Genomic DNA, 26593 nt, shown 5'->3' with positions numbered 1-26593 from the left:
TCAACTGGGAAGTGAATCCTAAGCACTTTATAAACATCACCTGGAGCACTCAAACAAATTATAGCCTTGTAACTCACTCCACAGATACCTAGACTGGTACATGTAAACAAATGCACTGTTTATACAGGGTAAAGCATAATGAGCAAGATTCTCTGGCTTCCCCCGTGGTCTGTTTCTCGGCAGCGGGAGACCGTCATTGGTCAACAGGAGGATCTTCTAGTCCCGCCAGTGTCAATGGGATATCCCACTGAAACCACCCCAGGCAGCCAGGAAAACGCAGCGGGGGTGCGCTGTTGGCAAGACACGAATATCCCACCGGCGTGAATAACCGGAGAATCTCGCCCAATATCCTTTTCAAAAAGGAAATTCAAAAGATCGTTGCTATGTACTGGGTTTTGAAGTCATATCAACTACTGTTCAAAGAAGATAATTAATTTACCTCATGAAGATGCTAGTGGAGATCCAAACAGAAAATATTTTTGTTGTAGATTACAAAAGAAACTTTGTCCAAGTTAGAAATATTAAGACAAATGCTTATTTTGTCATTTGTTTGGTATAAGTGAAAGCTTAAAAAAAAATAAGTTGAAAAATAATTGAAATGGCGGGAAATGCTGAAAAACTAAAAACAGTCACCTATCGAATGCGCTTTCAATAAACAGCGAATTGGCTGATACACTGGGAAGAAAGAAGTGCAACTTTAAAAGCAAAAAAAAAGTTTTAAACATTTCCAGATATAATTTTAATTATAATAACCATATCATATATGGATTAGAAAGATGCAAATAATTCAGAGGTGAAATAACAGGTGTGGGGGGTGGCCAGGCTAATCGGACTGTATTTCTATAAAATCCCCCCTTCATTTTTTTTTTATAAATTTGGAGTAGCCAATTGTTTGTCTTTTTTCAATTAAGGGGCACTTTATCATGACCAATCCACCTAACCAGCACATCTTTGGGTTGTGGGGCTGAAATCCACACAGAAATGTGGAGAATGTGCAAACTCCACACGGACAGTGACCCAGGGCCGGGATTAGAGTCCTCAGCCCCAATGCACTACATAGAATCATAGAATTTACAGTGCAGAAGGAGGCCATTCGGCCCATCAAGTCTGCACCGGCCCTTGCAAAGAGCACCCTAACCAATCTCACAACCACCCTCCCCCCATCCCCATAACCCAGTAACCCCACCTCGCGTAAGGGCAATTTAGCATGGCCAATACACCTAATCTGTACACCTTTGGACTGCGGGAGGAAACCGGAGCACCCAGAGGACCCAGACACGGGGAGAACGTGCAGACTCCGCACAGACAGTGACCCAAGCCGGGAATCGAACCTGGGACCCATGAGCTGTGAAGCAACTGTGCTGACCACCGTGCTACCCCATCCCTTTCATTTATGTATGAGTATCTTAAAAAGATTTTTTTTTTTAAAAACAGGAAATGGGCAGATGATTCAAGTAAAATGTATTGTTCTTAAAAATATTAGACACAAAAAATAAAATGGTAGATATAAAGAGCATTCTTCCCATGTCTGTGTGGGTCTCATCCCCACAATCTAAAGATGTGCAGGGCAGGTTAATTGATCGTGCTAAATGGCCCTTAATTGGAAAAAGTATTGGGTACTCGGAAAAAAAATTAAATAAAAATAAAATAGAAATTACAGAGATGAATACTGTACTCACTACTTCATAACTGGAAGGTGCCCGATATCGAGATGAGACCACTCCTACACCAGTGATTGGATCCATAGAGAAATCCCACAATTCGGGCATCATTGAGCGACACTGAAAAGAGCAAGAAAAACATACAAGTTTTCTTGAATTTGAACGACCAAAATGCATACAAACAACAATACAAGATAAAGTTCTTATACTTGTACTACCAACCATCGAATGTTACAGACATCCAATCGCTTAGCTGCAGGGAAAACCAACGACAGTAATGGACGGATCCAACCACAGAAACAGGTCATCAACAGCAGAACAGGGACTTCTGCAGTGAAACATTCCCTTGTTGTAAACCTCTGTTATTATTTTAAGTCCGTCTTTTGGACACTTCGGAAATATAATAATAATAATAATAATAATAGCTTTGATAAAGTAGCTTTGATCCAGAAGATATTTAGAAAAGAGACTCCCATGAGTAACTCAGTTGTGTAAACAAGTACTGATCCCGGAAGTCTCGAAGTGCAAGCTCATTAATTGAAGCAGTTGCCTGATATACAATGTATTGCAAGATGAAAATAAAATACTGGATTGCAAATTGTCGCAAGCAACGCCGAATTTTAGCTAAGCATCTGCCCATTTCATTACTTCCGTGTTTGCATCAGTTTCTTACAGGCTCTTTACCATCAAATATAAATCAATCAGAAAATGTGCTTCAGAAGAATTCAGGAACAAAAACACAATTAAAAATGAATGGGGTGAAATGGGGGAGCGGGGGAAGAAGAGTGTAAAGCTTGACTATCAAAGTTGTACTCGATGTATATTTACTTTGTACCACAGGCTGGTTGCATGCGGCCTGTAGCCGACTGAAAAAGGCATTTACATTCTCCCGAGGTGCATCATAAAAACAATATCACTTAGCAAGAAGGGGAGTACATTACAGCATGACATTCAGCCATAACATATTATTGGCATTTCAGTTTTAATAAAAAGGAATCAATATGGTCATAACAGATTTGTCAGACAATTCAATGAGAATGAAACTTAAGGCAAACATTGGGATTCTTGTACTAACAGCGAGGTGGTGTTTCACAGCAGAGCAGCACAATGCATCAATTGCACACAGGAATGTAAACTGTAGAGTCTAAAATAATTCCTTTCAACATGTGAAATTTCTAAAATATTGTCAGGTTTCAAACACCAGAGTTGTCTTAATTGCAGAGGATTGTCAGCGTGGCTGTAAAATTGACCCAAATCAACCCGATTTCATTCAAGTGCTCAATACATTAATTATTGAACAGCAGCAAAGTAACTTATAGATTTTCCATTTTTGTCCCAAAGAGTAAAGTTTCTAACGTTAGTAATGAAGTATATTGCTTCAGGTCAAATTTTTTAAAATTGTTCTGCTTTTCGTGAAAAATCTACCCCAGGAATTACTTTTGCTCCAGTCTGCCAAAACAATTCGGGAATAATTCTTACTTCCCGATATTGTACAGTGCAGAATAACATTGAATGCACGTTATTTTTCAAACATTCCATTGCAATCGCAATTAAACTGGGCCTCATTTCTGGATTCCCACAACCCCTCCCTTTTTCCACCAAAGCTGCAGCAGTTACTTTTTAAAAGCAAAGTGCATTTCCCCCACTTGTCAATAAAAAAGGGCCCTGGACAGAAGGTGGCTTATACTGTAATATAACTGAAGTGGCTTGCTCCAGAATCAAAATATGTGATTTGCTCGTGTGTCCAGCACTTGGAAAGAGTTTTCATTGTTGTGCTGGAAAGACCTTTGATCTTGGTCAGTCTCTGACAGGGATGGAGTTTTTCATACAGTTAGAGACTTTCAAAGATCACAACACAAGACACCAGAAAGGCACTCGAAGTATCTAGGAAAAGGCAGGGTATTGTAGAGAGATTGGTTTTATAACTAGACTCCATTTAAATTCAGTAAGATAACCCATCAAGTGAGCATGGTATCACATGTTCATTCTATTATAACTACAAATTGAAGTACCATACTGATCAAATGATAGATTCTACCCACTACACTCTCGGTGTCATGCGCGTTGTACCCCCCCACCCACCCACCCCCCATCATCCCCCCCCATCCCCAACAAAAAGTTGATCATTCTCATCTTGCCCTTTTTACACTAGCAGATAGATGATTGGCTGATTGGCCTGGCCCTGACGGCATGTTCTTATGAATCAGTTCCACATCCTCCTGACACTTGCAATTATAAAACTGTTGCGCAATAATTATGACTTCCTTTCGGTGAAGTTGACAATTCCACAGACAAGTTAACAGCACCCGAGCATCACTTCTTGGCCCCCACAATATCCAGATTCAGCAGGGATTCTGTCAAAAACTAGCGAGACGAGGGTGTGAAATTTCCATTTCAAAATGGATACGATCTGATGTTATTAAAACTGCATTCACAGCGAATGAAGCATCTCAAGAGGTAAGTATTCCCATGATGTCATTTAATGTGCTACTCCTCTACTTTTCTGAAGAGGAATTTCAGCTTATGATTTATAAAGTAATTTATTATATTTTAATTTTCTTCCTTACTTATCCTGATACATGAAATTGAATTCATTTTTATTATTATTTATTTTTTTAAATAAATTTAGGGTACCCAATTATTCTCTTTCCAAATAAGGGCAATTCAGCGTGGCCAATCCACCCAAACCGCACATCCCCCGGGCAGCGAGGAACTCTCCAGGTACACTGGAGAGTGGAGCAGAGAACCAAAATGCCAGTGCTTACATATATACCTCTCAAACTTATCACTAACATCCATTACACAAATTTCCCATTTTCAGTAAAATTTGTTGACTTTAATGACTCCTTTCCTACCTTCCAGAGTCAATCCAGTTCTGTTCACTATGATTAGAAGTATGCTGGCAAGTTTGGCTGCTTTTATCCAGTTAGGGAATTCAATTGACAGAGCAACGAAGTTCTAGAAAGTCTGACTTCACTGTGTAGCGAAGTTAAACCACAACATTGAAAGCAAAAGAAAAACGCACAGGAAGTGACACAAAAATCTAATCACCTTTGGACAAATTCCAAAACAAAAACACTTCCAACAAAAGGAGTATTTTGATCACAGATTAAATGTTTGAAATGTTAGAAACCGCGTTATTTCAACTTAACTTTGGAGATCTATGAGGCTTACTCATATTATCATTACATCAATTATGACTGATACCATTACAAGACAGTTTTCAATACCTCAACATAAACCTTTACTTCTTACATGTTGAGACGAGAACAGCACCAAGTCATTCTTACAGCAGAGGGTCACCTTTGAGAAATATTTTCCTGAAACCTCCCAAGACATAATAATGAAACTCCACAAGTCTAAAATTATTCTGTCCTTATTAAATAGCAATACACGTCACTGCCACATTATCAGAATGCATTCTACTACAGCATTCTACTACTGCATTCTACTATTCTTTCAATATGGACATTATAATAATAATAATTGCTTATCGTCACAAGTAGGTTTCAATGAAGTTACTGTGAAAAGCCGCTAGTCGCCACATTCCGGTGCCTGTTCGGGGAGACCGGTACGGGTATTGAACCCGCACTGCTGCCTTGTTCTGCATTACAAGCCAGCTATTAAGCCCACTGTGCTAAACCAGCTTCTATAATAACCACTTATTGTCACAGGTAGGCTTCAATGAAGTTACTCTGAAAAGCCCCTAGTTGCCACATTCTGGCGCCTGTTCAGGGAGGCTGGTGCAGGAATTGAACCCACATTGCTGCCTTGTTCTGCATTACAAGCCAGCTATTTAGCCTAGTGTGCTAAACCAACCCCAATATTATTATTCATCTTCTGGAATTAATCTATTATACAAAAGTCTACCTGTGATAAAACAGCTCTTCAGATGTGTGGGAGAGAATGAAGCAACTTATATTTATGTAGCACTATGGGTAGCACCGTGGTTAGAACTGTTGCTTTGTAGCGGCAGAGACCCGGGTTTGATTCCCGGCTTGGGTCACTGACCCTGCGGAGTCTGCACATTCTCCCCATGCCTGCGTGGGATTCCTCCGGTTTCCTCTCACAAGTCCCGAAAGACATGCTTGTTAAATGAATTGGACATTTGAATTCTTCCTCAGTTTACCTGAACAGGTGCCGGAGTGTGGCGACTAGGGGATTTTCACAGTAACTTCATTGCAGTGTTAATGTAAGTCTATTTTTTTAAAAAAAATTTATTGTCACAAGTAGACATTAACACTGCAATGAAGTTACTGCGCAAAAACCCTAGCCGCCACGGCGCCTGTTCGGATACACGGAGGGAGAATTCAGAATGCCCAAGTCACCTAACAGCACGTCTTTCGGGGCTTGTGAGCGGAAACCAGAAGAAACCCATGCAGGCATTGGGAGAACGTGCAGACTCCGCACAAACAGTGATCCATGCCGGGAATCGAATCTGGGACCATGGCACTGTGAATCCACAGTGCTAAACTCTGTGCTACCGTGTTGCCCTTGTGACACTAATAAAGATTATTATTACAATAAAATGTCCCAAGGTGTTCCACAGGAGCATTGTAAAACAAAATATGGCACTGGGCCACATAAGGAGATAGTAGGTCAGACAGCCACAAGCTTGCTCAAAGAGAGGTTAAAGGAGACATAAGTAGACCGGGAGTGTAGCAAGGGTATTCCAGAATTTTGGGCTGAGGCAACTTAGGGCCAAGGCAGCCAACGGTAATATCACGCCACCAATGGTGCACAAGTGGCCAGAATTCTAGAAGCGCAAATTTCTCAAAGGGTTGTGGAGACTACAGATAGGGAGGGGCGACGTCATTGAGGAATTTGAGAACAAGGATAAGAATTTTAAAAATCAAGTTATTGCTTCACTGGGAACTAATGTATATCAACAAGCACAGAGGTAATGGGTGAATGGGACTTGGTGCAAGTTAAAACACAGGCGGCAGAGTTTTGGATGACCTCAAGTTTACAGGAAGCAGAATGCTTTGTCAAGTCTACAGGTACGGACCTCCAGAATGAAAGCTTCGGCTGCTGATGAGCTGAGGTTGCTCATGTCATGGTGGGGGTAACAGGCAGTCCTTGAGATGAAACAAATGCGAGATTGGAAGCCACACAAATATGGCTCAAATATGGCTAAGAAGTTACGAACAGATTGGCTTATTCACAGACTGTTGCCAGGGAGAGAGGAATGGAGCCAGCAACAAGGGAATTGAGTTTGGAGCGGGGACTGAAAACAATAGCTTCAGTCTTCCTAATATTTAATTTTAATGCTGCACAATTCTTCAATTCTTTCATAAACCAGTGAATCCTGCCAGTTTAACATTAGGCCACTGTATTGCCTTGCCAATGGCATAGGATTAAGCCCACTGTACAAAAGGGATATTCAAAATCAAGATACTGCCCTGTCATTTTCCAACCATGTCTTTCAGACACAGTCTTCAGTATAAAATATCTGTATAAAATCATCAGTACTAAAAGGTACAAACCTAGGAAATCATACATGTTTTTCAAACCTCAAATAGAAGCCTGAGCTTTCCAGCGTTAATGCTGACACATTGTAAGCAATTACAAACAACTTGATATACATCTCCGAATTCTTACCTAACAATGTAGTTTAATTTTAAAACTATAATACCAACCTTTTAGGTAATATTACTGTCTGCATACTGAACAACAAAGAACAGAACACAAAAACAAAACAACTAACTGCAGTGTATTTTCTAAATCTTCTCCATAATATTCATAGATCATATAAAATGAAATGCTAAATTTGTCATTTATGGCTGTACAAGCAGCTTTCATACAACTTTGCGTATCCTTGCAATTTACTCTGTAAATTTACTCTGAAAGCTGCCAGACTTTACAAGTATCCATGCACCTCCCTTGTTTAGTGGGGCAGAAAAAACTAGGCACAAAACCATTTATTTTACGCATTACATTTTACAGGACACATAAGGAACATATTTCTCCTTCCTTAATGATTTTTAATTCCTTTCCAATTTTATACATTTTCACTTCATTCTCTTCTCACCTTTTAACTATCTTTCCACACCATCTTCACTTAGATCTTTTCCAGTGGTATTCTAACAAGCTTTACTTTGAGCAATTAATTTTTCTCCCCCCTTTTTGGCTGCACATAAGCCTGGAGGAAAAAAAAGTGACTCAGGAGACTTAAGTTACAAAAATTCAAAAGAAAGTGCAAGGCCGATAAGCGGCTTGCTGGAAAACAACAGAAACTGAACACGGTGTAACGGGTAGGCTGGAATGTGGGGGTGGATGTGTGTGGGTGTGTGTGGTTCCCCAAGGCCTTATGGCTTCCAGTTAGGGTAGGTGAGAAACGTTGAAATATGGAGGGGAAAAAGAATCTGACAGCGAACGGCAACTGTGCTGTGGCCTGTCTTGAGGCATGGTGAAAACATGTACAAAGCAGAGTTCCAAGGCAGATGATGCACCATTGCGATTACCATCAAACACAAGTCACATCCTTTTGATTATAAACCACTGGGGTGGCCCAATAGCATTTCTTGGGTATCTGAAAAGACTTTGTTTTTGCCTAAAGCAGAAGCTTTAGATCTACGTTACAGATTCCATGTTAAAAGTGAAGAGAAAGCATGCCCTTCCTTAGAAGTAATTTCTCTGTATGTGATCCTGAAGACAAATTTTAACTGCACTACGCTCACCTAAAAACATGCCTTTGTGTTTGCAGTGCCACTTTACTGGCAATGCACTTTATTGGTTGGCTTTCTGTATTTCAAACCAATGTGTGTTTCAGCAATAGATTTTTTTTTCTGCACAATAGTACAGATGCTGAAAGTAGGAGACCCCATGTGGCTTCCAGCTTCTCTAGTCTGCAGATTTTGACTATCCAAATGCTGCAGACAGAGATTTTTTAAAAATAACTCAATCCAGCGCTGCTGTCTCCAGAACAGATAAATCATCATTCCACATCCTTAAACCACCTTGATACTGAAAGCTGCAGGACCACAGAGTTCAGCCTGAAGAGCCAGTAAAGTCAGCGGTCTTCAAAAATCATATAACCCATCAAAATAACCCTTCAATTTTACTGGAATCTAAACTGCTTAATCCATCCTCCCACTCTGTAACCTATTTGTATGTGTGAACTTTGAACGAGTGTCTGAAAGTCGGAGCATTATTTTACTTAGACTGGGTTAACAATGAAACTTATCCTCTTATTTTTTAAGACTCAAGAAAGCCTGTGTCTTTTATAGTCGCTGTACACAGTTAAACACTCACTGAATTGGCAAACATAACCTTTTACAAAAAATATTGCTGTCAAACAAGGTGTGGGAGGGGGCCATTCCACCTGTCCTTGAGGGGACAGTTAAGAGTCAACCACATTGCTGAGGATCTGGAGTCACATGTAGGCCAGAGCAGGTAAAAATTACAGATTTCCTTCCCTAGAGGCCATTAATGAACCAGACGGGTTTTTACGAAAATCGACAATGGTTTCATAGTCATCGTTAGACTTTTAACTACAGATTTTTACTGAATTCAAATTTCACCATCTGCAGTGGCAGGATTCACCTGATCGTAACACAGTTCACCTATACTTTTCAATTCCGTATAATTTATACACTAGTCTTTTCATACAAGTTTTCCTAATGGTACATGACTCATCACTCCTCCACACTGAGCTCAATCTGCCACGCTCCTACCCATTTCCCCATCCTGTGATGCTGTGTTTCATCTACAAACTTAATAATGACGACTAAATAATGATACTACCTACACCAAAGTCGAGGTTGTTTGTAAAAATTGCAAAGAGCAATGGACTCAAAACCAATCCCTTGGAAACACCACTGCAAACCACCCCCCAGTCTGAAAAACATTCATCTACCACCAGTCTTTGCTTTCTGCAACTGAGCCAGTTCTGCCTTCCATCTTTAGTACGGTACACAACTAACTACAGATAAACATCCAACCTAAGTAAACTATCTGGTCGATATCACTGTCGAACATCTGGAGCAATACTAATAAACAGTAGGTCCTCTAGCCACTGAAACAGCGACACAACATAGAAAATCTTAAGAGAAGGAAGCACGGTTCTCATTAAATTTACCAGCTCCACAGAAAGACCAGCGAAAACAAGCTCACACAGCCATTTCCAACCACTTGCCACAAAAGACTTGCAAACACAAGAGCTTTGAAGTTTTCTCAAAATAAATTGAATTCCAAATTAAGGCTGCGCTGCCAAAACTCCAACCATGACCACTAAATGCTATTGTAAAACTTTCCAAACCTGACAGTTGACAATGCAGAGAAACACGAGGTACAGTAAAGCTATTTCTCAACTTGAAATGACAAATGCCTATCCTCTGTAAGAATTTGCATTGATACTTTAAGTGAAGATTTTAAAATGGTGATAGTAGCCAGAGTTCCGCCTCGCTGTCTAGTGATCTGTTAGGAAACACATTTGTGTGGGTTTCATTCGAGGACAGGATCTGAGTCAACCCCTGGGAGTTAAGAGGAGTACAAGCAACTGGGCCCACAGTTTTGATCCCGAGCATGTGTTTTGGCTCACCTCAAACAGGGGATGGCAAAAATGGCTTCACTGCTCCTGGGCTATGGAAGGAAAAAAAACAAAAAAAAAAGTCAGTTTTGAACTGCTGATTCCTGTCCAGAATCCCGTGCTGGAAATACATTTTTCAAAATTCGTTCATGGGACTTGGGCATCGCAGGAGCATTTATTGCCCATCCTGAATTGTCCTTGAGGGGACAGTTAAGAGTCAACCACATTGCTGAGGATCTGGAGTCACATGTAGGCCAGAGCAGGTAAAGATGACAGATTTCCTTCCCTAGAGGACATTAGTGGACCAGATGGGTTTTTACGAAAATCGACAATGGTTTCATCGTCACCATTAGACTTTTAACTACAGATTTTTACTGAATTCAAATGTCACCATCTGCAGTGGCGGGACTCAAACCTGGGTCCCCCAGAGCATTACTCTGGGGTTACTAGTCCAGTGACAATACCACTACGCCATCACCTTCCCAGGTCTGGATATTATGGGAGGTGAGATTTTCCACTTGGCTATAACTACAACATATTCAAAAAGCCCACTGAAGCTCACTTTTCACATTAGGGAAGTGCAGTCAGTCAGACTTAAATTAACACCGAGCCAAAGGAGGAGATATTAGGAAGGATAATTAAATGCTTGGTCCAAGAGATACGTTTTGAAGCAGGATCTCAAAAGGGTGGAGGTAGGACAGTAAATCCAAAACAGTTTAGAGCAGTCTTCAATGGCAAGACTGCTGAAAGCACGGCCTGCACTGATGGGGCTAAGGGAGTGAGAGGTACGTGGAAGGCCAAATTTGGAGGAATGCAGAGTTCTCAGAGGGTTGGAGGAGGCTACAAAGATAAGAAGGGGTTTGAACACAAGGATGAGAATTTTAAATTTGAGGAGTTAATGGACCAGGAGCGCACACATTTAAGCACATGGGTGTCTCTGCGACTTACCATACTGTACATTGAAACTGATGCACTAAATATGCCTCACAGCCATGCTAATTAAACAACCGATACACCAATTAACTTTAAGCAAGCTCTGAGATGCCAGGAAGTTAAAACAGGCACTCTTCCAACCAACTGTGGTTTGATTTAAGCTCTTCAACTACGCCCGAAAAGAAACTGCTCAGCTCAAAGGTATTATCTAAGGAACTTGAACCAATTTGAGCTTCCGAATATCAACCTGATTATAACAGAAGAGGCGAATCCAGCAGCTGCTGTATTAGAAGGAGCTCTTAACAAAGTTGTTCAGTTCCATGACAGGAGAAAACCATTTTGGGTTGCATTTCAACAAGAGGCTAATTCAGCCGTACTTACACCATACAGTGATTAAGAAGCCAAGGGAAACCAACAGGAGAGATGCAAATAAAATAAATAAGCAAACCTAAGATAGGATTAAAGTACAACAGAAGTTAAAATACAGAGGAAGAGCAGGGGGAAATGGAATGACAGGCAGAGTTTCTTTTAAGAAAAAGTTGTTTTATTTTAAATCAAAATAGAATGTTAGCATACAGTTAAAGTAATAAATTACCCCGGGCATTTAAACAATATTTATTTATTTGTGATTGCTTCATTATCACGGTGCAAGAGTTAGTTTTTTTTTAAAACATTGAGCATCCAGGGGAACCCAAACACTATAAAGCTGCTGGGCAGCATTAAGATGTTGAAACTATTGTTCATTCGACTGAAAATGTCAAAAAGAATGGAATTTGACCCTTGGCCTCTGGCAACAAACTAACATAGTTCATTTTCATTCGACTGAAAACAACACATCCTCACCAGACTGTTACATGTGTATGACAATCATCTTCCCTAAGTATCTCTGTTGAATCCATTGCCTGAATGTATGCATCATCCAATGACTTCATTTTTTCCACAATTGCTTACAACCACCCAGGACTGCCTCACGTCTAGATTTCATCTTTCTTTGCCGATAAGTTTTTTTTTAAAAAGCATCAATTGAACTGACACATATAAGTATTGCAACACAAGAGCATAAAATTTAATATGTATTAAATCAATTCAGATATAAAACTAAAGCCAACATCTATCTGCATGCAAGGATTCAACCCTCGTCACCCTATACCAAATCACCTTGTGCTGGTGTGAAACTACTCCAACTTTGCGTACAAAACCTGAAAGATGTATTTCAATGAATACTCAGAGATCCCATTCAAGTAAAGTGAGATTTCATACAGCTGGCCAGAGCACATTCAAGTGATATCTTCAAATTAGGTTTTGTGGGTAGAATTTAGGAATGAAAAAAAGGAGCAGTCATATTGCTGGAAGTACATTATAGGTCCCCAGTCAGCAGGAGATAGAAGAGCAGATATGTAGACAACTCACTGAGGTGTGTAAAAATAATAATAGGCTAATTATATTCAACTTCCCAACATCAATTGGGATATTCATAGTGTAAAGGGTTTAGAGGGGACGGATTTCTTGAAATATATTCAGGAGCGTTTTTTATGTCAATCTGTAGAAGGTCCAACAAGGGGGGGGCACAGCGCTGGACCCGACAAAGCCGGATAGGTGTTCGAGGGGGCAGTCGAGGAGTATTTTAGTGACCGCGGCTACAGCATGGTACAATTTAAGGTTGCTATGGAAAAGGAAAAAGATGGTCCGCAAAATGCAATTTTGGATTGGGGTAAGGCAGACTTTATTAGAATAAGGCAGGATCTGGCCAAAGTAGTCTGTGAGCAGCTTCTTGTGCCAAAGTCTAAAGCAGAGCGGGGGGGAGGGGGGGGGGGGGCATTCAAAAAGGAAGTGACGAGAGTACAGGCCCAAACATGTTCCCTTTAGGTGAAATGAAGGAGCAATAAGCCCAGAGAGCCCTGGGTGCCTAGGAATATTCAGAATATAAGAAAGAAGTTTTTAGTAGATATAAAGGGAGCAAACGGATGACTCTTTGTTAAAGCTAACAGACAGAGAAAGTGGGAAAGTGCCAGACCTGCTGAGATTTTCCAGCATTTTCTCTTTTGTTTCAGATTCCAGCATCCGCAGTAATTTGCTTTTATAAGAGGAGGGCCTATATTGGTCAGATGTTAAACTAGTACCAAGTAGGTCTTCACTCAGGAGGAGGAGGAGGATGTTGGTACAGAATTCAGGGAGAGGGATTGTCACATAAGTCTTCACTCAGGAGAGAATGTAGGTACAGAATTTGGGGAGAGGTACTGTGAGATATTTGAACAGTCTGACATAGGGAGTGAGGAGATGTTGGAGGTTTTGGGAGACTTAAAAGTGGACAAATTCCCAGGTCCAGAGTAGTCACCTGGGCTGCTGTGGGAGACGAGGGAGGAAATTATAAGGGCTCTGACCCAAATGTTTAATTCCCATCTAGTCTGAGGGGAGGGGTCAGAGACTGGAGAACAGCTAATGTGGTTCCACTTATCAAGAAAGGCGGTAGAGATAAAAGGAATTACAGACCAGCGAGTCTCAGATTGGAGGTAAGGAAACTACTGGGGAAAATTCTGACGGAGAAAATTAATCTTCACTTGGACAGGCAAGATTTGATCAGGAATAGTCAGCATGGCTTTGACAGAAGGAGGCCATGCCTAACGAATTTAATTGAATTTTGAGGAGTTGATCGGTTGTGTAGATGAGAGTAGTGCAGTTGATTTATTTAATATGCATTTTAGATCCCACATGGGGACTGACAAAGAAGGTAAAAGCACATGGGATCCAGAGTATCTGGGCAAGTTGGATCCAGCACCAGCTTAGTGGTAGACAACAGGGTGGCTAATTGTGAGGAAGGAGGTCTTAGGTTCCAGGAAGATATAGACAGGTCGGTCAGATGGGCAGATCAGTGGCAGATGGAATTTAGCCCTGAAAAGTACTAGGTGATGCACTTTGGAAGGAGTAACAAGACAAGGGACTACTCCATGAATGGCAGGACCCTAGGAAGCTCAAAGGAACAGAAGGATTTTGGGGTGTGGCCACAGATCCCTGAAGGCGCTAGGACAGGTTAATAGGTAGTTAAGAAGGCATACAGGACACTTGCCTTCAGCAGTCGTGGCATATGAGCAGGGATGTTACGTTAGAGCTGCATAAAGCTTTGGTTACACCATAGCTGGAGTACTATGTGCATTCTGGTTGCCTCAGTATAGGAAATAGGTTATGTGGGAGAAGGTGCAGAGGAGATACACCAGGATGTTCCCTGGGATGGTGCATTTGAGCTGTGAAGAGAAGCTGGAAAGACTCTGGTTGTTTTCTTTCGAGCAGAGAAGGCTGAGGGAGGGGTCTAATTGAGGTGTATAAGATTAAGAGAGGGCAGCATGTGGCGCAGCGGTTAGCACTGGGACCCGGGTTCGAACCCCGGCCCTGGGTCACTCTCTGTGTGGAGTTTGCACATTCTCCCCATGTCTGTGTGGGTTCCACCCCCACAACCCAAAGATGTGCAGGGTAGGTGGATTGGTCACTCTAAATCCCCTTAATTGGTGAAAAAATAATTGGGTACACTAAATTTATATTAAAAAAAAGAAGGGTATGGACAGGATGAATAGGAAACAGCTGCTCATCTCAGTTGAAGGGTCAATAATGAGGGGGCATAATTTTAAAGTGAAGGGCAGGAGATTTAGAGGGGATTTGAGGAAATAACTTTTCACCCAGAGGATGGTCAGAGTCTGGAATGCACTGCCAGGGAGGATAGTAGAGACGGGAAACCTAATAACTGTTTAAAAAGTACTTGCACAAGCATTTGAAATGTCAGAACATTCAAGGCAACAAACCAAGTGCTGGAAAGTGGGATTAGTGGATACTTGGTATAGTTTTGTCAGTACAGACTCGATGGGCCAAAGTGCCTTTTCTGTACTCTATGGATCCATGACTTCATCGACAGCAACGGAAAACCACAGAAACAAATCATGTGTAACTCTTGAATTACCTTGCACATGCCACATAATGTTGTCACTGATGTTGCAAAATGACCTTACAAAATGGGTGAGCATCCCACAACATCATCACAATACAGAAGTCCTACAATACAAGAGTATGAATAAATGTGTTTCCATTCTAAGATCAATGTATCCCATAATAAACATATAACATTTTTGGGGGGAAAAAACTTTACATTCAGACTTTTAAAAAGGTCTGATGAGTCAATACAAGTCTTGGGTATCAGGGTTTCGGGAAAAGGAACAGGGCAAGTAGACTAACATGATTCACTATCTATGACTAATACCCACCTCTAGCAAATTACGCACTCTTTTAAAAAATATATTTTTATTAAGGTATTTAAAAATTTTCATAACAATAACAATGACATAAACATGGTATAATAAATATTACCACCCCCAACCCAATCTTCACACACCCCAACCATAAAACAACAATCCGCCCCCCCCCGCCCCGGAATACTGCTTCTGCTGACATTTTTAATTTTCCGCGAGAAAGTCGACAAACGGCTGCCACCTCCGGGTGAACCCAACCATTGACCCTCTTAAGACGACCTTTATTTTCTCAAGACTGAGAAACCCAGCAATGTCATTAACGCAGGTCTCTACACTCGGGGGCTTCGAGTCCCTCCACATTAACAAGATCCGTCTCCGGGCTACCAGGGAGGCACAGGCCAAGACGTCAGCCTCTTTCGCCCCCTGAACTCCCGGCTCTTCTGACACTCCAAAGATTGCTACCTCCGGACTCGGCACCACCCATGGTTTTAGTACCGTGGACATTGCCGGAGCAAAACCCTGCCAAAACCCTCTAAGCTTCGGGCATGCCCAAAACATGTGGACATGATTTGCTGGGCTTCCCGCGCACCTCGCACACCTATCCTCTACCCCAAAAAACTTGCTCATCCAAGCCACTGTCATGTGTGCCCGGTGGACTACCTTAAATTGTATCAGGCTAAGCCTGGCACATGATGAGGAGGTATTAACCCTGGTCAGGGCATCCGCCCATAGACCCACCTCTATCTTGTCTCCTAGCTCGTCCTCCCATTTGCCCTTAAGCTCCTCCACTGGAGTTTCCTCCGCCTCCGAAAGCTCCTGGTAAATTTCTGAAACCTTCCCCTCTCCCACCCAGGTACTGGAGACTACTCTGTCCTGTATTCCCCCACGGCGGCAGCAGCAGAAAGGCCGGGACCTGCTTTCTCAGGAAGTCTCACACCTGCAAATACCTAAACCCGTTCCCTGCTGGCAATTCAAATTTATCCTCCAAGTCTTTCAAGCTGGGAAAGCTCCCATCTATAAATAGATTCCCCATCCTTCTAATTCCTGCCCTTTGCCATCTCTGGAACCCACCATCCAGCCTACCCGGTACAAACCGATGATTATTATAAATCGGGGTCCAAATAGATACTCCCTCCACTCTCTTATATCTCTGCCATTTCCCCCAGATTCTCAGAGCCGCCACCACCACCGGACTTGTGGAGTATCGAGCCAGTGAGAACGGAAGAGGTGCCATTATCAGTGCTCCCAAACTTGTGTCTTTGCATGACACCGCCTTCATCTGCTCCCACACCGACCCTTCCCCCACTACCCTTTAACTTGTGCAGTGCCTCCCATTCCTGCGCCATTTGGATTCCCAGATACCAAAAGCTCTTTCCTACCATTCTAAGCGGCAGCTCTCCCAGTCTCTTCTCCTGTCCCTTGCCTGGATCGCGAACATCTCACTTTTCCCCCCATGTTCAATTTATACCCCGGAAAATTGGCAAGTTCCTCCAGGATTCGCATTACTTCCTCCATCCACTCCAACAGGTCTGAAATATACAAGAGCAGGTCATCTGCGTAAAGCAAGACCCAGTGCTCCACGCCCCCCCCCCCCCCCCCCCCAAACCAGCCCTTTCCAGTTCCTAGAGGCATGGCAAATGGTTCTATGGCCAGAGCAAACAATAATGGGGAGAGGGGGCACCCTTGCCTCGTCCCTTGGTGTAGTTTAAAATACCCCGACCTCAGCCGATTCGTACGCACACTCGCTACTGATGCCTAATAGAGAAACCGCATCCAGTCAATGAAGCCCTCACCAAACCCAAACCTTCCCAGTGCCTCCCACAGGTAATTCCACTCCACCCGATCAAAAGCCTTCTCCGCATCCATCGCTACCACCACCTCCACCTCCTCTTCTTCTGAGGGCATCACAATAACATTCAAAGCCTTCAAACATTGCCTCGAGTTGCCTGCCCTTTACAAATCCTGTCTGGTCTCCCCTATCACCCCCGGGACACAGGCCTCCATCCTTGTGGCCAGTATCTTAGCCAGCAGTTTGGTGTCCACATTCAGTAAAGAAATTGGTCTGTATGATCCGCATTGCTCGATATCCTTCTCCCGTTTCAGGATCAATGAAATCGAGGCCTGCAACATTGTTGGGGGGAGGACTCCCTTCTCTCTTGCTTCATTAAATGTCCTCACTAGCAGTGGGCTCAATATCTCTGAAAACTTCTTATAGAATTCCACCGGATAGCCATCAAACCCCAGGACCTTGCCCGACTGCACGCCCTCCAGCCCCTCGATTAATTCCTCAATCTCAATTGGGGCTCCCAGCCCTTCCACCAGATCCTCATCTACCCTCGGAAACCCCAACTGATCCAGAAACTGCCACATCCCCTCCACCCCAGCCGGAGTTCTGATGCATATAGTTTACTATAAAATTTCTTAAACACCTCATTCACCCCCACTAAGTCCAGGACAGTATTCCTGCTTCTACTCTTTACCTATCTCCCTGTCCACCTCCCTTTTCCTGAGCTGGTGCGCTAACATTCTGCTTGCCTTTTCTCCGTACTCATAGATCACCCCCCCCCTTGCCTTCCTCAACTGTTCCACCGCTTTCCCTGTGGTCAACAGCCCAAACTCCGCCTGTAACCTCCGCCGCTCCCTCAGCAGCCTCGCGTTCGGGGCCTCAGAGCATCTCCTGTGCACCTAGAGCATCTCCTCAACTACCCTATCCCTTTCAGCCCGTTCCATCTTTTCTCTGTGGGCCCGTATTGAGATTCATTCCCCTCTGACCACTGCCTTCACAGCTTCCCAAACCGTCGCTGCAGAGACCTCCCCTGTATCATTTGTTTCCAGGTAGTTCTGGATGGACTTGTTAACCCGCCCACAAATCGCTTCGTCCGCCAGCATCCCCAGAACCAGTCTTCACAGCGGGCGTTGCCCTCTCTCCACACTAACCCGTAGATCCACCCAATGTGGGACATGATCCGACACTGCGATTGTCGAGTACTCAGTATCCACCACTCTGATATTAGCGCCCTGCTCAGAACAAAAATGTCGATGCGAGCGTATGCCTTGTGGACATGTGAGAAAAAAGAAAACTCCTTTGCCCTTGGCCGTGCAAACCTTCATGGGTCTATTCCCCACTTTCATAAACCCCTTCAATTCCTTTGCCGCGGCCGGCCTCTTCCACGTCCTGGATTTTGACCGGTCCAATTCCGGATCAATGACTGTGTTAAAATCTCCTCCCATAACCAGGTTATGTGACTCCAAGTCTGGGATCTTACTTAACACCCACCTCATAAATTTCACATCGTCCCAATTTGGAGCACATATGTTCACGAGTAGCACCTGCTCCCCCTCCACCTTCCCACTCGCCATTATGTACCTACCCCCCTCGTCTGCCACGATTCTTCCTGCCTCGAATGCCACTCGTTTGTTGATCAAGATCACTACCACCCTGGTCTTTTGAGTCCAGCCTAAGTGGAATACTTGGCTAACCCACCACTTTCTCAATCTCGTCTGGTCTGTAACCTTTAGGTGTGTCTCTTGTAGCATTGCAACGTCCGCCTTCAGCCCCCTCGAATGCGCAAACACGCGAGCCCTCTTGATCGGCCCATTCAACCCTCTAATGTTCTACGTAATCAGCCTGGTTAGGGGGGCTTTCCATCACCCCCGCTGACTAGCCATCACCCTTTTCTCCCGCCCTCTGCCTCCTCGAGCCCCCCCTCAGGCATTCGCTGTTCCCGACCTCCCATTTGTCCCCTAGTAACAGTTCCTCCCGTCAGCAAAGCAGCTCCCTCCCTTTAGCAACAACACTAGAAACCCAACCCCCCCCCCCCCCCCCCCCCCCAGGTCAAGCTCCAGCTTAACACCTGCTCGCCCCCCACTGTGCTTCCGTGAGTCAGCTGACCCATGCTGACTTGATAGCGCCCGCCCATGGCAGCAAGCAGTCTGTCTCCCCATTGTTCTCTCCACTCTCCCCCCACTTGAACAAACATAGCAAAAGCATCACATTCCCCAGTAAACAAACATCATAAAAAAGTGAGGAAACAGCCACTTTAGAAAAAATAAACCCACCCAAAAACAGAACCAGCCCCAAAGACCACCCCCCTTCTAACCAGCTCCCTGCATGCCAAAGTTACCTTTAGCAATCCAAACAGCCCCTTATTACACATAACACTACTTATACTTATACAGCCCAGTGTCTTTAAATCGCCACCAGCCTCTTTTCTTTAATAAAAGTCCATACTTTGTCTGGTGTTTCGAAGTACAAGTCCCGTTCCTCACGTGTGACCCACAGACTGGGTACAACATCCCGAACTTCACGCCCTTCTTAAAGAGGACCGTTTTTGCCCGATTAAACCTATCTCGCCTCTTGGCCAAATCCACGCCCAGGCCCTGATAAATGCGCAGCTCACAATTCTCCCATTTGCTGCTCCGTTCCTTCTTGGCCCACCACAGAACGTGTTCCTTGCCCAGGTCGGTGAAAGTGTACCACCACCACCCTCGGCAGCTCAATCGCTCAGGGCTTCTTCGCGAGGGCTCTGTGTGCTCTATCCACTTCCAGGGGCTGAGGGAATGCCTCAGCCCCCTGTTCTCCATGTCCTTCAGCATTCTTCTCTGACAGTCGTTCATCATCTCCACGTTGGTCTCCACCATGGTTATGTATTCCTCGTACTCAGACACCTTTTTCTTGACCTCCTGCATTGCTCTTCCGTGGGTCTCTTGATTCTGCACAACTTGATCAATCAAAGCCTTAATCGGGTCCAGCATGTCATTCTTCAGCTTGGCAAAGCAATCTTTGAAAAACTTCACTAGCTGCCGTCTCCCCGCGGCCCTTGCTCTCCACCATGCTTTCCAGCGTTACCGGCTCTGCTCGCGTCTTCCTTATAGGACTTTGTCTTCTCATACGGCCACTTCTGGACCAATTCTCCATACACCGGAGGGGGATTTCTCCTCACTGTCTCACACTTCACCGATTTATCCCATAAAATCCGGAAACAAATGGGGGGTAAAGGTCCAAAAGTCCATCACCGACGGGAGCTATCAAATATGCAACCTACTCCTCCATGGCCGCCAGCAGAAGTGCAAATTAAGCACTCTTACTAATATGTTGTCAGATTGGCAATGCAGCAAATGTAATAAATGTTAATGACCATTCTACCTTTCAATGCTCTATGTACAGAAATAAAAGGAAATTTCCAAAAATTCTGAAATTACAAAATCACAAGGTTGAGATGAAGGTAACGCGAGTCCACAACTTCCTCACTGACAATCTCCGCCAGATTGCCACTTTGGATGGACCTACCCTCTTTGAAATTCCAAAGGGGGGGGGTTGCGTGCACGCAGGGTGTCCCGTGCGGGGCTGGATCCGAGTGCTTAAATAGTTTTTGTTTAAGACATTTAGAGTGCTTAATTATTTTTTTCCAATTAAAGGAGCAATTTAGCGTGGCCAATCTACCTACCCTGAACATTTTTAGGTTGTGGTAGTGTAATCCATGCAGACATGGGGACAATGTGCAAATTCCACACAGACTGTAATCCAGGGCCAGGATCGAATCCGAGTCCTCAGCACCGTAGACAGCAGTGCAAACCACAGCACTGGACCAGAGTGCTTAAATAGTTACCCTGGAGTTAGAAGGTTTTTTTTCCTTTCTAGCTCTTTCAGAGTAACTATTAGGGCAAAACTGGAAGAACCATCCGAAGTTAGAGATTTAAATCGCTTCCGTCGGATGGTTCCCTGCCCAGCATAATTTTCCTAGGGAAGTCTGCACTTCTGGACAATTGCGTGGTAAACGCTTACAGGGAACTTCCTAAAGGGATTCCTCAGTGCATCCCAAATGCAAGGCTGGGAAACCAGGAAGTTATGGGCATGAGCTAATTTCCATTTGGAGTTACCTTGCATGACCTGCAGACAATAAATAAATAAATAATCACCCAAAAACAAAGCTTATCAAATGTCAAACATTTGTACAAGAAAATGTTATTTTCATTATTTGGCATTGTGTTTTGTGGCAACCCACTTTAACCTAAAAAGCAATATTCGAGCCACAACAACATTTATCATCTTTCAAAACTCTTCACATTTTCTCTTGACATTCGCTGCCATGAAAGCATCACATGAAATGAAATGAAATGAAAATCGCTTATTGTCACAAGTAGGCTTCAAAGTTACTGTGAAATGCCCCTCGTCGCCACATTCTGGCGCCTGGTCGGGGAGGCTGGTACGGGAATTGAACCGTGCTGCTGGCCTGCCTTGGTCTGCTTTCAAAGCCAGTGATTTAGCATGATAAAGGAGACAACAGTGTTCTGGTACGTATTGGAGAGTAATCTGGACAAGTAGCAGAGCACTGCTCACCTTATTCTGGTCAGTCGCAAACTCTAAACAGCAACGATCGAGGATCAGCAGTAAGAATGGTATGGATACAAAACTCTCAAGAATGGGTTTCAGAGTACACCGATTCTGCTACTGGACTCAAAACCAAGATACCAGCAGTAGGAATCTCACCATGGTAAATTGTGGAAATGAATTCGATAAATCTGATAATCTGTGGGACAGCATGGAAACAAAATGACCAGGAAAGCATTTTGTTAAAAAAACAAGGTTCAAATTACTCCCAATGCACTTTGACCTAGCAAATCACTCAATTGTAAAAACAATCATGCTACCAATTTCTCAGGGCTAACATGGGTAAGTAATAAATGTGGAATCACCCACATCCTTGGAATATGTTACTTTAAAAAGCAAGGTCCGATACAATTTTCCACCTCCAAGAATGCTAAAGGCAACTACTATGACCACAGCTCAAATTGGGGAATGCAGTAAAGATTAGAGATAAATCCAAGAATACTCCTAGTTTGTGTACCTTAATATTAGAGCACATGTATATTTATGCACTTAATTCTGGGGAGGTGGGGCAAAACAACATTTTTACTATTCCTTTTCAAATTAACCTATTTTTCCTATGTTATTTGTTCACTGGTGCCTCCAATACCAACTAGCGTTCATTGCAAAAATTGTGCAAAAAGTGAACGATTCATGGTTAACTAAGGAGTTGAAGGGTCATATTAAATTGAAAGAAAATGCTTTCAATATTGAGGTGATTAATGATAGGCCAGAAGACTGAGAAAGTTTGAGAGATAAGCAAAGGATAACTAAAAGAAATAGAGATTGAAAATAGATGAGTGTCAGCTCGCCAGCAAGAAGTACAAAAACAAACAGTAAGGGCTTTTACAAGTTTATAAAAAGGAAGGGAGCAGCTAAAGTAAACATTGGTCTCTTAGAAATTAATGCTGGAGACTTAATAATGGGAAATAAAGAAATAGCAGAGAACTTGAACAAATCTTTTGCATCTGCATTCACAGCAGAAGACAATAAAAATATCCCAATAGTAGTAGAAAATCAGGGGCAAATGGACGGATGAACACCGATAATTAGAGAAAATTACTGCGCAAACTTATGGGACTAAAGGCTGGCAAGTCCATTGGACCTGAAGGCTTGCATTCTAGCTTGTTAAAAGAAATGGCTGCAGAGATGAATGATGCATTGGTCGTAATCTTCCAAAAATCCCTAGATTCTGGACAGATCCCAGTGGATTCAAAAACCACAAACGTAGCACACCCACTCAAGAAAGGAGAGAAGCAGAAAGCAGAAAACTATAGGATAGTTCATGAGAAAATGCTGGAATCCATTATTAACGCATTAGTAGCAGCACATTTAGAGAATCATAATACAATCAAGCACTGCTGTAAGGGAAATTGTATTTGTCAAATTTAGAATTGAGGATGTAACAAATAAGGTGGATAAAGAGGAACCAGAAGGTGCATTTTGATATCCAAATGACATTCGATAAGGTGCCAGATAAAAGGTGGCAGAAGGGCTCATGGTGTGGGGTGCTATACTAGAATGGTTAGAAGATTGCCAAACTAAAAAGAAAGCAGAGAGCAAGGAGAAATGGGTTATTTTCAGGTTGGCAAACTGTCATTAGTGGAACGCCACATGTTTTTCATCTATATTAATGACTTGACTGAAGTGCCCAATTATAGGGTGGCATGGTAGCACAATGGTTAGCACTGTTGCTTCATAGCTTCAGGGACCCAGGCTCGATTCACAGCTTGGGTCATTGTCTATGTGGAGTTTGCACATTCTCCCCATGTCTGTGTGGGGTTCCTCCGGATGCTCCAGGTTCCTCCCACAAGTCCCGAAAGACGGGCTTGTTAGGTGAATTGGACATTCTAAATTCTCCCTCAGTGTACCCGAACAAGTGCCAGAGTGTGGCGATAGGGGATTTTCATAGTAACTTAATTGCAGTGTTAATCTAGCCTACTTGTGACACTAACAAAGATTATTATTATATTGTGGCCAAATCTGCTGATGATACAAAGATAGGTGACAAAGCTAAATTGTGAGGACACAAAAAATCTGTAAAGATTAAGTGACCGGGCAAAAATATGGCAGATGGAGTATAATGTGGGAAGATGCGTCATTGCCCAGTTTGATGGAAAGAATTGACAAGAAAAATATTATTTGAATGGAGAGAGACTGTAGGATTATTTGGCACAGAGGGACTTGGATGTCCTCATATATGAAACAAAAGGTTAGCATGCAGACCAACAAAAGTAATTAGAATGGCAAATGGAATGATGTCTGTATTGCAAAGGGGATGGAATATACAAAGAGAGAAGCCTTGCTGCAACTGTACAGGGCATTGATGAGACATAATGCTTAGAAACCTGCATGCTGTTTTGGTTTTCTCATTTAAAAGGAGGGATATAGAATCCCTACAGTGCAGAGGAGGCCATTCAGCCGAGAGTCTACATTGACCCTTGGAAAGAGCACCCTATCTGGTCTCATGTCCCCACCCTATCCCCATAACCCAGTAACCCCACCTAACCTTTCCAACAATGGGGCAATTTAGCATGGCCAATCAACCTAACCGGCACATTTTTGGACTGTGGGAGGAAATCGGAGCACCCAGAGGAAATCCACACAAACACGAGGGAAAAGTGCAAACTCCACACAGTCACCCAAGAGCTGAAACGTTAACTCTGTTTCTCTCTCCAGAGATGCTGCCATTACCCATTGAGGAATTCCAGCATGTTCTGTTTACTGGCAATTTATAAAGGCATGGAAAATTACTTTATTTCGCAGCCAGAATTAGATGATGACAAGTGGGGCGTTATACTTGTCCCTTGTTTCTCAGGCTTGTGATGTGAAAAACCTGTTAAATACCAAAGACCTATGCTGACAAGTTCACATACAACATCAAAAGGATCATACTAGGCCCTTAACAGTTAAATCGCCCCACAATATTCACGATCTACACTCACTCAAGAAAAGTAAGCATCTGTGAATAAATGTGTTCCGACAAGAGTCAAGTGTCTTCAAAAAGGAGGAAAAACTACTCTATCAGATCTTTTCAGCAAATTATATGAAAATGGATATTGACCTAAATACTTAATGAAATATAATCTTGATCTGAAAGAGTTTTGAAAGGAATATATACTTCACAGACTGAAACGCGTCCAGACTGAAGAAACTGAAGGTCTAAAAACTAGATGGCAAAGTAGCAAACACATTACCATCCAAAACATTTCTCATAGCAGTGTGATTTGAATTGTCTATCTCCCACTACTCAACAATATACACAATAAAACTATATTCATCCAAGACTCTATCACGACGAAGCTCGGGTAGCACAGAAGCTAATCAGGAGCAGCAAGTTAGACTGATGACAGAAATGTTGCATGGACATCAATGGAGTGCGCTATCCCTGTATTTGCCGGATGTAGATAACTGAAATATTAAGCAGACCGTAAGAAACTTTCCCCAAAATGATTCTTCCATTTTACAGTAGCAAGAGTTATTGGGGGGGGGGGGGGGGGGGGCTCCTCAATGCACCACAGCAGGGGTTGCAACTTAATTCCTAGACTTCAGCAAGCTACATTCCTAGACTTCAACAAGCTAATAAAATGAGACCATAGTGCAATTGCGGAATATCAATTCAGGAATTGTTCCAATAAAGCTGCGCCTTCAGAAACAGTGAAATAAATCCCATGTATTGCAACATTTAACTGCAGTAAAGCTGCATGTCAAGAGTTTGGGGCTGGCCAGGTCCAATAGATAGGATGCAACAGTAAGGAGACATGATGGCAGATATTGGCACACCCCCATTGAAATGCTTCCCAGTGTCAATAATTTTTAAAAAACAACACAATGGGGGGCGGGGAAGAGACATGAGATGTAGAGGAGGGGGCGAAATTCAGAGTGAACGTTAAAAGACTGAAGGCCTCTCTCTCTCTCTACCCTGCATTAGTCCAGCAACAACCACATTACAAACAGATATATGGATATTTAAATGTCATAAATCTCTTGAAAATGCTTCAACTTTCACAGGAGAAACGCCAGCCCTCTGCAGCCCCAGCTGAAACTTTGGTCCTTTTCTTGCCAATTCAAAAAAAATACAAACCCCACACACAAAACCCAAACAAAACAAAAAAAATAAACAAACTTAACTGTTAACTGCGACACCTCGTCTCTCCGTCTGACACAAAAGCAGCTTTTCATGGCCAACCCCACCCCGCCCCCCCTCCCCAATAAATAATTGATTGAAACACAAAGACGCGAGTCGGTCGGAGGGGCAGCTAGCTCTCCCCAACCCAACCACCCCTCGCAGGCCTCAAGCCTCGGGCTTGCGTGAAGCCGTGCGCCGGGCAAGCAGCGCTGTAAGCGGGGGTGAGGGAGGAGAGGCGAGCCGGCGGAAAGCAGCAAGGAGAAAGAGGGGAGGGGAGAAAAAACTAAAGCACCGACAACAGCGAAAATAAATAAATCAAACGAAGAGGATAAATCCTTACCAAATTAAAAAAAAACACACACCAAACCCACACTCGCGACAAAGCCTAGCGCTGGCTAAGGGATGTACAGGGAGAGGAGGGAGGAGGTGGTGGGGTTTGAGGGGAGGGGGGGGGACACAGGTTATCTCTTTCTCTCTGCAGTTGTACCAGCGGCAGCGGCTTGACTTCTAATCATCGGAATTAAAGGAGCCGGATCCCCCTTCAGCCTCCACTCTGCCCCATGTACCCCTCCCCTCTCCCAGGGCAGCTGTCAATCACTCACCCACAGGAGGCTCAGGCTGACTCACCCCCCTCCCCACACACACACACATAAACAACCAAACCCATCTCTTCCTGTTGAGATGTCTCAGTTGGAACTGGAGCCCTCACCTCTCCAGTTCTGGAAGGTCTGTGAGGTGGGC

The 26593-nt window shown here is 43.3% G+C and overlaps 1 protein-coding gene across 9 annotated transcripts in view; it reads right to left on the bottom strand.

The window, feature by feature from the left end:
• The window catches only part of LOC119955409 (multivesicular body subunit 12B-like), a 185960-nt gene extending 159602 nt beyond the window's left edge, over positions 1-26358 (bottom strand). Inside the window, exons 1-4 of one of the 9 annotated variants that reach the window (XM_038781496.1) lie at positions 25855-25896; positions 21697-21886; positions 10204-10244; positions 1680-1781 (exon numbers count right to left, since the gene is read on the bottom strand). In XM_038781496.1, the coding sequence (XP_038637424.1) occupies positions 1680-1772 (93 nt within the window). In that variant the 5' untranslated portion in view covers positions 1773-1781; positions 10204-10244; positions 21697-21886; positions 25855-25896. The other 8 variants (XM_038781497.1, XM_038781495.1, XM_038781494.1 and 5 more) reach the window with 8 other exon arrangements.
• Positions 26359-26593: the final 235 nt, after the last annotated feature.

This window comes from Scyliorhinus canicula, chromosome 21, assembly GCF_902713615.1.
Source record: "Scyliorhinus canicula chromosome 21, sScyCan1.1, whole genome shotgun sequence".
NCBI lineage: Eukaryota > Metazoa > Chordata > Chondrichthyes > Carcharhiniformes > Scyliorhinidae > Scyliorhinus > Scyliorhinus canicula.
This window is presented reverse-complemented; position numbering and strand designations above follow the sequence as displayed.